This window comes from Marmota marmota, unplaced genomic scaffold, assembly GCF_001458135.2.
Source record: "Marmota marmota marmota unplaced genomic scaffold, marMar, whole genome shotgun sequence".
NCBI lineage: Eukaryota > Metazoa > Chordata > Mammalia > Rodentia > Sciuridae > Marmota > Marmota marmota.
Window position 1 is genome coordinate 9102508 of NW_026000153.1, and position 12083 is coordinate 9114590.

At 43.2% G+C, this 12083-nt stretch overlaps 1 protein-coding gene across 1 annotated transcript in view; it reads left to right on the top strand.

The window, feature by feature from the left end:
- Positions 1-12083, top strand: part of Fkbp9 (FKBP prolyl isomerase 9) — a 31682-nt gene that overhangs the window by 16503 nt on the left and 3096 nt on the right. Inside the window, exons 6-8 of the mRNA XM_015490210.2 lie at positions 3819-4005; positions 8083-8228; positions 10600-10763. Of these exons, the coding sequence (XP_015345696.1) occupies positions 3819-4005; positions 8083-8228; positions 10600-10763 (497 nt within the window). The remainder of the gene's footprint in view (positions 1-3818; positions 4006-8082; positions 8229-10599; positions 10764-12083) is intronic.

Here is a 12083-nt window from a genome sequence, read left to right on the forward strand (position 1 = left end):
AGCTGAAAGCCCTGTCTTAGGGCTTTAGGTCTGATCTCTAATTTTACACTCTCAGAAACTCCCATCTGCATGTCCATCAAAGATTCAATGAATATTTTCCTGACCAGGTCCTGGCTGTAAGTGTTGGGGATTCATTAGAGAAGACAAACAAAATTCCCTGCCCACGCAGAGCTTCCGTCTTTGCTGATGCCTGCTTGTGCCTCTGAATTAACCAGGTACCTGGTAGACAAGCTCATGTTAACTTCCTTGGAGCTGACAAACAAACCTAATGTTAAAAGTTTCTTGAGTGGGTGTGAATCAACCTCTGGACTGATCAAAATGCTTGAATCTGCAGTCCCCAGTGCCAGGGCAGCTGAATGAGTCATCAGGAGAGTGCTTGACAAGCAGGGGCAGATCTCAGGGATGAGGGAGGGGGAGGAAGATATTCCATTTTGCCCTTGGAGTGGGCATTATATTTGCATTGACCAAATTGGTGTCTGCCTATATATGTCCCTATGTCTGGGAAAAGTCAGCTGCTGACTTACCAATAACATTCCTTAAATTTGGTTGCCTGTCAGAGACCTCTGGAAATCTTTTTAAAAATGTCAATGCCTGGTCCCTCTCTAGTACAACTGTTGTACAGGTATTGGTGCAGGTCACAGATGAGAATCACCTGAAGAGCTTAAAGATCACCAGACCAGCTGTGTTGAGCAGGAGAGTGGCTGGCCTTTGTGTACTCACTAAGTCCTCCAGAACATTCTCATACCTAGCCAAGACTGAGCCCACTGCTCTAGGTGAGCCACGTCTGAATCTCAGGCTAGGACCCAGGCATTGACATCATTTGCAATGTTTTTCCCCTTTTATTCTGTGAAGGTGAATTCCATCATTATTTTTTTTTATTGTGGTAAAATTTATGTAACATTTGTCATTCTCACAATTTTAAGCTGTATAATTCAGTGGCATTAAACCTGTTCACAGTACTGTATTAACCATTACTGTTATCTCTACCCAGAACTCTTGCATTATCCCCAGTCTAAGCTCAGAACCCATTACCCAGTAACTTCCTCTTCTCCCCGCCCCGAGACACATAACCACCATTCTGCTTTCTGTCTCTACAAATTTACCTATTCTAGGTATTTCATGTATGTCCAGCCACACATTATTTGTCTTATTTTACTTTGCCACAGTTTTTCAAGGCCCATCCCTATTTTAGTATATATCAAAATGTCCTTCCTTTATATGGTTGAATGACTATTCCATTGTACGTATATATTGTTTATCCTTTCATCTGTTGTGGACAGATTGTGAATGATGCTGCTTGAATATTGGTGTTCAGAACGAATATTTGTTCAAATCTCTGCTTTCAATTCTTTTAGCTATATATCTATAAAACATTTTTTAAATTTATTTTTTATTGAGATACAATCACATACTATAAAATTTAATGGATTTGTTGCTGGCCATGGTGGTTCATGCTTGTAATCCTGTTGAGAGCCACAGCCCAAGGGGCCCCAGCAAACTTTCAGACTGCCAGCTGATGATTGGCTCACAGCACCCCAGCAACATCTAGCTGATTGGCTCCTCTGCGGTGATGCTAATTGGGCTGTTTCCCTGCCCTTTCAGACCAGGGAGCTGCTCATTGGGGGACTTTTTTGGCTCCACCCATGCAACCCAGCCAATTGGCCTCAAGAGCAGGAGGATTGTGGGAGGTGGAGAGACCAGGGTTGAGAGAGAGGCTTGTGGGAAGCCGGTGGTGGCAGTTGGGCTCTGAAGGTTTTTCCTGAGGAGCGGTTTTGTTTGGTGTGTGTGGTTCTAAAAATAAAGTTCGTTTCTTTTGACAAGTGGCTCCTGAATTGTGCCCAGCCAGACTACGGCATAATCCCAGTGACTCAGGAGGCTGAGGCAGGAGAATCTCAAGTTTAAAGCCAGCTTTGGCCAGTTAACGAGGCCCTTAGCAACTTAGATCCTGTCTGGAAATAAAAAATAAATTTTATGTAAAATTGAAAAAAATGATGGGGATATGGCTCAGTGATTAAGTGCCTCTGAGTTCAATCCCTGGTACCACCACCACCACCAAAAAAAAAAAAATTGCACAAAAAATTAATGAATTTATTACTGCCCAAAAGGCTTGCTCTGCTTGCCACAGTTGAAGCCATCAGTCAAAGCAAGTCCTTGTTAGAGCAAGAAATTTACGGCCATATACTAGCTGATAGGAGGATGGCAAGGATTCTTGTCCCTAAAGAGCCGCTTGCCAGGAGGCTGATTTTATGGGTGGTTTACTTTGCAGGCTGGTGGGTGCTTTCTCATAGGTTGAGGTTTGAGACCAAGTGACACACATCTGATCCTAATCGCCTAATCAGGAGATGCTTTCCTGTTTTGCAAATCTCAAAAGCGAAGCTCATAGGCTGGGAATGTAGCTAAGTGGCAGAGTGCTTGCCTTGCAAGTGTGAGACCCTGATTTCAATCCCCACCACTGCAAAACAAACAAACAAACAAACAAAAACAGAGGTCATTGACTTCCTTGGGCTATTCTTGTTACTGATGGGCAGTTCCTGACTATTACACAATGGATAGGCAAGAGGGGTTAGCTTCAGCCCTCTTACTGATTACCAAACTCACAATTAAGTGTATGTATGTGTTTTAGAGGAGAGGACATCCATGAAACACAGAAAAATACTTGGCAGGTATGGGAGGTGGGGTGTTCATGTATCTCTATTTGAATTGTGTCTATTGCTGTTTTTGAATAAGGTTATTTTTTACTTTTTAAAAATTTTTTCATTTTTAATTATACATGGCAGTAGTATTTTGGCAGAATATACATACATAAAATATAACTTACTCAGTTTAAGTTCCCACTCTTGGGATCGTACATGATGTGGAATTACCCTGGTTGTGTATACAAATACAAGGCTAGGAAAGTTATGACCATTAATTCCTGAGATATAGTATATTTGATTTGGTTTTTTTAAAGTAAAATGCAGCAATAATGCTGTATACTTCCTTGGTTCTATGGAATGCTATTTAATTTTTTTTTTGACATTTAAGCTTTTCTGAAATGAGCTGGGGGAGGGTGTATTACAGCTGATGCATACGTCTAAGGTGTCTCCTTCCCCAAGCTGTCATTTAATTCAAGGAGTGTCTTTTAGTCTTGGACTTATAGTAATACCTACCTTATCAGGTTGTCTTAGGGGGTTAATAAGAGAACATATGTGAAGAACACTTGTAAACTATAAACCTGTATTCAGAAGTGAGATATTTTCAAAAGTGGAGATAATGGAAAAGAAAAATGTACTAATGTGTGGAATAAATAGAATGCGTTGTAAAAGCACTAGGTGACTCAGGAGTACTGTCCTACGGGATGTGTGTAGGCCACTTTCCTTCTTTCCTCTTTGAAGTATGTGAGTTTGGTTTTTCTTGAGCAGTAGTTGGGCACTGGAGTGACTTTCGCTCTAGGCTGATGTTCGGGTCTCATTCTTTGGCTTCTTGTTGGGGCGGGGCGAGCCTCCATTTGTCTGAGCTTGAGTTTTCCTCCATGATCGATTGACCCAGTGTCTTTCAGGCTTAAGGATTCTGTGGGGCAACAGGCCACAGTTCTGAGTTTGAGTCCAAACTGTGCTCATGACTGGCTGTGTGACCCTGGGCCAATCTGTGTCTCAGTTTCCTCACCTGTAAAATGGTTACTTCTAATGGCCCTTTTAGTTTTGCTCTTCAGTATTCCCTAGCATTTCATATCTGGGTTTCCCTTCGTTCCCTGGGGACTCGAATGACACACCTGCTGATATCTGGGAGTGCGGCAGTTTAGAGGCTTCATTCATCAGTTCCCCCGTGTCTGTCTTTAGGGAACATCCCTGGCTCAGCGGTGCTGGTGTTTGACATCCATGTGATCGACTTCCACAATCCTTCTGACTCCATCAGCATCACTTCCCACTACAAGCCCCCCGACTGCTCCGTGCTGAGTAAGAAGGGGGATTACCTCAAGTACCATTACAATGCCTCGCTTCTGGATGGGACCCTGCTGGACTCCACGTAAGGGCAGCCCAGAAGGTGTGGGAGCAAGCCCCTGGGTAGCAGGTCCACCATTCTCTTCAGACATGGGCTGCGTATTCTGAGGGTTTCCTACTAACATTCTCACTCTGCTCCAGGTCATTTCTCAGCCTGTGGAATTAGCTCTTTCAGAACAGCAGATCTTATCATGTAACTACTATCTTTAAAAGCCAGCCCTCAGATAAAGGCCAAGCTTCTGGCACAGGAGGCTGTATTTCTTAGCTGCATTGCTGCCTCTCTGATCTCTTCTGCCGGGTCCATCTTCTGCTTTCTGTGGCCTCCCTTTCCTCAAAATCATTCCTTAAATCCTAGGAAAAACCAACTGCTTCTGTTTTGGTAATCTCCTAACACATTATGTGTTACCTGTGTTTTAGTTAACTTTTTGTTTCTCTCTCTGCTACTGGTGTGAATACCTCAGGGACACCCAATCTGTTAATTCATTTTTTTAAAAAAAATACCTTTCTTTTTTAAAAATATTTTTTTTAGCTGTCAATGAACTTTTTTAAAAATATTTTTTTTAGATGTTGATGGGCTTTTATTTTGTTCACTTCTTTATATGTGGTGCTGAGAATCAAAACCAGTGCTTCATACATGCTAGGCAAGTACTCTACCACTGAGCCTCAATCCCAGCTTCTTGATGAACATTTATTTTGTTTGTTTGCATGTGGTGCTGAGAATCAAGCCCAGTGCCTCACACGTGCTAGGCAAGTGCTCTACCACTGAGCTATGCTCCCAGCCCGGATTCATATTTTTATCCCTTGCATTTTTCCCAGAGTTTACATAGCACAAAAAGAGCATTTAGCAAATGTTAATTGATTGAGAGAAACCTGAAAATATATTAAATAAGAATGTAAAAGGAACTTTGCTTCTTGTGAAGCTGAATCTTCAGATGTATCTATAAGTTAATACATCTTCTTTAGGAAAGAAACGTTTTATAGCTTTTCATTGTATTTCCATAAAGTATATCCACTTTTGGACTCATCCTGACTTAGATTCCAAGTTTGGACCTGGGGAGAAAAAAGGGCTTTATTATAATCAAGTGCTGCTGCATTTATTCTAGATGCGGACTGCACTCTATTCCTCCCACCTCCTCTGCCTTCTGGCTTCATTGACAGTGTATGGGGCTGCAGAGAGCTGGGCATGGAGACAGCCCTAGAGGTGGTATTCGGAGCACTCCCTCTGAGACCACAAGATCCTACATACTAAGGCAGTTGGCATATTTCATCAAATCTAAAATTCACTGATTATTAGGGTCATTATTTTATGTATCTTTAAGAAAGCAAAAGTGCTACCCAAAAAATAATGATGGATTTTCAATCATAAAATCTATCCTAATTTTATGGGGCTGGGGTGTAGCTCAGTGGCAGAGTGCTTGCCTAGCATGTGTGATGCAGAGTTCTATCATCAGCACCACATAAAAATAAATAAACAAAATAAAGGTATTGTGTCCATGTACAAACTAAAAAAAAAAAAAATAAATAAATGTATCCTAATTATACAGAGGTCAAAATTTTGAAAAAAATCCACATTTTGAATCAATGAAATGAGTGCTTAGCTTCTGGGGCCCAGATGCTCAGGCCCTGGCTTACCAGAGACCTTGCAAAGGAATCCCAACCACTGGATCCTGGAAGCCTGGGAGGACGGTGGGAAAGAAGCGTGGTGTGTTGTTGCCCTGTGAACCAAGTGGACCACACACGTGAAAATGGCCCATGAGATGAGAACAGTTGGGGTCAGTGACTGCTGTCATTGCTCTTGCCAGTGTCCACATTCCTGTCTGGTGCTCCTAAGGCAGAAGAAAGGGGACGTGGGGCTGGGAAATGAACAAAGGAACTCCTCAGTGGTTCGGATGTGCATCTCCTGTGGGAAAAGTCAGACTTCCTGCCCTCTGATGTGTTTTGTGGAACATTCTCTCAGAGCCCTCAGGAGTCATGTGATGCGGGTTGCTTGCTCTTAGGAGAAACTCCATTTTGTAGCTTCAGAGTCATTTGTATTTTGTGTAAATTGTCAGGGAACAGCAGCAGGACTTCCCTGCTGGTCTGTTCTGGGTGTGAGCTTCAAATAAAAGAAGGAAGGTCCCATCTCGAGATGGGAGCCTGGGCACAGAGCCAGAGAGGGTGGAGGGGCTGGCAGGAAGCAGGAAACTTGGGAGGGAAGGGAAGTCAGGAGACACAGCAGGAATGAGGAAGGCATTAGAAAAACTGGGCCCTTAAAATAAATAAGTAATAAACTAGTGGGGTTTTCAGAGATGACAAATGAGAACAAATTACTTCCTTGGAGGATTCATTATTATTCAGTCATTAGTGATCGTGTTGAAACCGACCTTAGGGAGGAAGGACAAATGTTCATTACTTGATAACTAAGGCAGTTCTCGAAGATTCTGTGAGACTTTGAGACTGAGCCATCCTGCAGGTTGGTGCCCAGAGAGAGGCAGTGTGAGAGCTCCTGGGTGCTGCTGACCGCATGGGCTGAGAGCAGGGGGCACAAAGGGTGACTTACTTCCTCCTGGGCCTCTGGCCAAGGCATCCTGTGCCAGAGGTGGCCTTATGTGGCTTCCTTCCCAGGTCGGACAAACACAGGCCTGGTTTGGGTTTGCAGGCCCCTGAAAGCCACCCTGGCCTGGGAACCAGTGGGAGGAGGAAAAGCAGCAGCAGCCATGGACCCAGGGGAGGTGGGAAGCCTGAGGGGACCCTCAGGGGATGTCCTATCTGTATTGTCACCACCTGGTGATAGACATCAAGGGACTTCAGAGGGAGTTTCCTCCTTGGCATTTAAGAACATGCCCACAGTTTGCTTCTGGGAAGTTGATAGGAATGCCATACGTAGATTTTGAAATAGATTTTGAATTGTTTTCAGTCATGACTGAGGTGAGAGAGCCAACTTTTTTTTGCCTGGGTTCCCTGGGGTCTGTGGGCATCAAGGATAATTAAGCTTAGTGGTTTTTTTTTTTTTTGAGTCATAGATTGCTACAGACAAAAGCACTTTACACTATCCGTTTATTGAGCTCTTTATCTGCTCTCTGCTGCGCCAACCTTATTTTACTACTGGCTATTTAGAATATCCCTGTGAGATAGCTAACATTATCTCCAGTTTATAGATAAGCAAATGGATAGATTACATTTCCCAGAATCGAATGAACTGGTGGAATCAGGGTTGAAGCTTAGGTCTTGCTGAATCTAAAATCCAGGGTCATAACTATATTACGTACAACAAAAAATTCTCATGAAAGTGCCTAACTGGATATAAAGAATGTTTCTTTCCCCTCGAACCACTAGAGAGCAGGTTGCCTTGAGATCCTGTCACTCCAAATACCTGAGTGTGCATTTTCTACAAACTTAAGACATTCTCAGTAAGTCCTGTGTAACTCAGACATTCATTGAAATCAGGAAGTTAAGGAGCTGGGGATGTAGCTTAGTGGTAGAGCACTTGCCTAGCATGTGCAAGGCCCTGGGCCCAATCCCCAACACAGCCAAAAAATTAAAAAATCAGGAAATTATTGATATATTAGTACCCTGTAATCCTCAGACTCACTTTACATTTACCAAGTATTCCTGTAAGGTCTTTTATAGCCAGAGGATCCTGGGAATTCCATTTTGCTCTTCCAAGTACTCTACCACTCTATCAAGTAGGCAAGTTCTCTATCACTTGTGTCTGTCTGCAACTTGTGTTTGTCTGGTGTTTCCTCACGATTAGCTGGTGATTATATCTTTGGTAGAAGTATCCTAGAGGTGATGCCTGCCTGCCTGCCTGCCTGCCTTCCTTCCTTCCTTCCTTCCTTCCTTCCTTCCTCCCTCCCTCCCTCCCTTTCGATCGAACTCGAGCACTGAGCCACATCTCCAGTCCTAATTTTGTATTTTATTTAGAGACAGGGACTCACTCAGTTGCTTGTGCCTTGCTTTGCTGAGGCTGGCTTTGAACTTGAGATCCTCCTGCCTCAGCCTCCCATGCTGCTGGGATCACAGGCGTGCGCTACTGTGCCACTGAAGTGATATATTCTTACGAGAACCCTGGCTGGTACCAATGGGTTGATGACCTCACTCATCTCTTCTGTTTCATTTTCAGGTGGAATTTAGGCAAGACTTACAATATTGTGCTGGGATCTGGACAAGTCGTGCTGGGAATGGACATGGGTCTCAGAGAGATGTGCGTGGGGGAGAAACGGACGGTGGTCATTCCGCCCCACCTGGGCTATGGGGAGGCTGGTGTGGGTAAGTGACCATATTCAGGGGTGTCAGGGCATTTTCACCATCTGAATTTTGTGAAGTATTTAGCTTCTTTTCTGGATAAAAATGTTTGTGAACTCGGTGAGCCATGTTAATGCCCCCGCACTCATGAGAAAGAATGGGTTTCATTGAAATACACCAAAAGTCTTCTGCACGCTAGGAGATGTCCCTGGAGGAGGATGCAGTTGATTTTTCTGGGGTCAAGCCTTGTGCCTCCTTCTAGAACTGTTCCTGGGAGAGGTGGAATGCTGTGGGCTTTTCACTACTTCTGAGCCAAGAAAATATCCTTTTAGCAAAGAGCTTTCAAGTGTCTGAAAAACTGGTTTTATCATATCCTTACAGTGGTTATGTTTTACTTCGTGATTTTAGGCAGAATGTGTCCTCCATCTGAGGGATTCAGAACATGTTATTTTAAATTTTTTTTAGAGTACTGGGGATGGAACCAGGGGCCTGGACATGCCAGGTTCTATTACTGAACTACATCTGTAGCCCTCAGAACAATTTTTGGTACTAGGGATTGAACCCAGGGGTGCTTAACCACTGAGTTACATTTCCAGCCCTTTTTATTTTTTTGTGACAGGGCCTCATTAAGTTGCTGAGGCTGGCCTTGAACTTGTGATCCTCTTGCCTCAGACTCCAAAGTTGCTGGGATTACAGGCATGTGCCACCATACCTGGCAAGAACACTTCTTTACAGTGTTTTCATGCTGTTGATATCTGGAGTAGGAAAGTGGTAGCTAATAAAAATGATTGGCACTTGAAGTTTGTCATGACACACAACTAAACTGGTCAGGGTCACTCCAAGTGAATTTTGGCTGACTAAATAAAGACACAGAAAGTACCTTTTCTTTGGGTTCAGTGACCGTTCCTCAGCCACAGCTCCCACAAGGGGGGCAAGGCAGGCAAGAAAGAGGAGGAGCACTCCTGGAACCCGGGTTTTACTGGGGAGAAGTCACTCAAATGAGGCAAGGGTAGGGTTACAAGAAACAAGTGGGTGTAATCCAACCCCACTCCTGGAGCTGCACCTCTCTTATCTGAGTGGAGGTAGGGTCCAAACGCATTGCAATGAGTGCAATACCTGTTCAGTACCACCTCACTCAGGACTTAAAGGTGTGTGCCTAGCTCCTGTCCAGAGCAGCTCCTGACAGAGGTTGATTTTTCTTTTCTTCAAACTTTAATAATTGTAAAAATACTATCTATTCCTTCCATCAATCCCAGAAGAAACCCTCTAAAAAAATATGCTGTGTATCCATTTTTTTCTGATATATAAGTACTTATAATATACTATATTTATACTATACTATAATCTAGATAATATATAATATTGGGGCTGAAGGTGTAGCTCAGTGATATGCACCAGCCTCTGGATTCAATCCCCAGCACCAAAAAGAAAAAAAGAAAACAATGAAAGAATTTAAAGGTATGTCATATTAAGCCAGGCATAGTGGCACACACCTGTAATCCTAGCTAATTAGGAGCCAGAGGCAGGAGAATCACAAGTTTAAGACTAGCCTCACCAACTTAGTGAGACCCTATTTTAAAATAAAAAATAAAGGCTGGAGATGTGGCACAGAGATAGAGCGAGTGCCCTTAGGTTCAATCCCTGATGCTGCAAAATAAATTTATAATTAAAACTTATAGTATATAATATAATAATTTTGAACAATATATAGTACATTTATATATTCTTGTGGGTCCATACTATATGTACTGATCTTAAATCAGTTATTCTTAACATTCTGCTATTAGCTTTATTCAAGAGTTCTATGATTGTAGTCTGTGCTTTGAGGTGTTTTTCAAAGCTACACATTAAGAAATATATTTCATCTCCCAATCTTTATTACACATAAACATATAATTTTCTTTCTTTTTTAAATTTTTTTTTTTTGGCGCTGGGGATCAAACCCAGGGCCTTGTGCATACAAGGCAAGAACTCTACCCACTGAGCTATATCCCCAGCCTTGACATACAATTTATACATTGAGTATTAAATATAAAATTGAAACTTGATAGCTGGGATTACAAGTGTATGCCACCCTTTAAACTCTTTCATTCTTTACTTATATTTGCTGCTGGGAATGAACCCAGGGACTCATGCAATCTGTCCTTTCTATGTGTGATGTTTGTGAATCTAGTTTATTTTACTCCTTTATTTGTTTTAAAAGCTACCCTGCCTACACCGATTTCATTACTCAAGGGGTCACTGTGGACAGTAGGAAACTAGTAGCCTCTGCCACACTTCCTTGCTTGCCTAAGAAGTACCTGCCCTTGGAGGCCCAGGGAGGGGAGTGTGACTGGGTGAGCTTGATGGCTGCTCTGTGGGTTCACACTGTGTCCTGCCTCTGTTGCTCGAGTAGATGGGGAAGTGCCCGGCAGTGCTGTCTTGGTGTTCGACATTGAGCTGCTGGAGCTTGTGGCCGGCCTGCCTGAGGGGTACATGTTCATATGGAACAGCGAAGTGTCCCCCAACCTCTTTGAAGAAATTGACAAGGATGGCAACGGAGAAGTCCTCCTAGAAGAGGTAACTGACCTTTGCAGGAATGTGGGACAGAAGTTGCTCAGAGAGCCTTATGGGATGCAGGGGCCCGTTTTGAAGGTGAGGCCTTCCCAAGGTGAGGAGGCTGCACTGGATTTCTCATGTTGATGGAAATCGGCACACGTGTGTACCCAGGGCCTTTACACATGTCCTCTGAATGAAACTCCACTGAAGAAACTGAGCAAGCCCTTGATGCCAGAGTACCCTGCCCACTGCAGGTCTGCATGGTGTGAAGTGTTTTTACATTCTCTGGTCAAGGACAGTGGTCAAGCCCATTCCTGAACCCTCACAACAGCCATACAATCATTCTTTTTTCCCCCTAGTACCAGGGATTGAACAGGGACGGCGTGGGGGGGGGGTTAATCATTGAATCATCTCTTTTTATATTGTATTTGAGACAGGGTCTTGCTAAGTTTCTTAGATCCTCACTAAGTTGCTGAGGCTGGTTTTGAACTTGGGATCCTCCTGCCTTAGCCTCCCAATATAGCCTCTCTGGGATTACAGGCATGTGCCACCACACCCTGCTTCATGTAATCATTCATATGTTTCAGAAGAAGAAACTGTGCAGAGAAAGTAAATGACTTGCCCAGGGTCACACAGCTACCCAGTGTTTTGAGCCAGTACAACAGGCTCCTCCATGGAGCTGGGCATTAGTTGTACTGCCATAATCCTGGGGAATTCTAGCTCCATGCCTGCACCGTATCTGCTTATTCAAGCACATGTTCCAGCTTTTCCCCTTTCTCTCCTACGTGGCATTTCCCTGGCTCCTGGGTCATTCCCATTAGCGTACAAACATGCCATTATTTTCCATCCTCTTGATATGTCTTTCCCTTTCTTTCATTTCTTTGCTCCCTTTACAACCGTAATCTCAAAAGAATTGTCTGCACTTCCTGCCTCCAATTCCTTTCCTCCCAATCTTTTTGTCTGTTTGTTCGCATTATTGGGGATTGAACCCAGGGGCATTTTAGCACTGAGCTATATCCCTGGTCCCCCCCCCCCTTTTAAATTCTTGCTGTTTTGCTGAGGTTTTCACTAAATTGCTGAGGCTGGTCTAGAACTTGGCAATCCTCGTGACTCAGTGTCCCTAGCCTCTGGGATTACAGGTGTGTGTTACCATGCCCGCCTCTTAGTCTTCTATTATTTATTCATTCACTCGTTCATTTATTTTTAGTTTATTGAGATGGAGCTGCACTGTGTTGCTCAGCCTGGCCTCAAACTCTTATTTAAATTAATTAATTAATTAATTAATTTTTAAAAAGTTGTAGATGGACATAATACCTTTATTTTATTTATTTTTATGTGGTG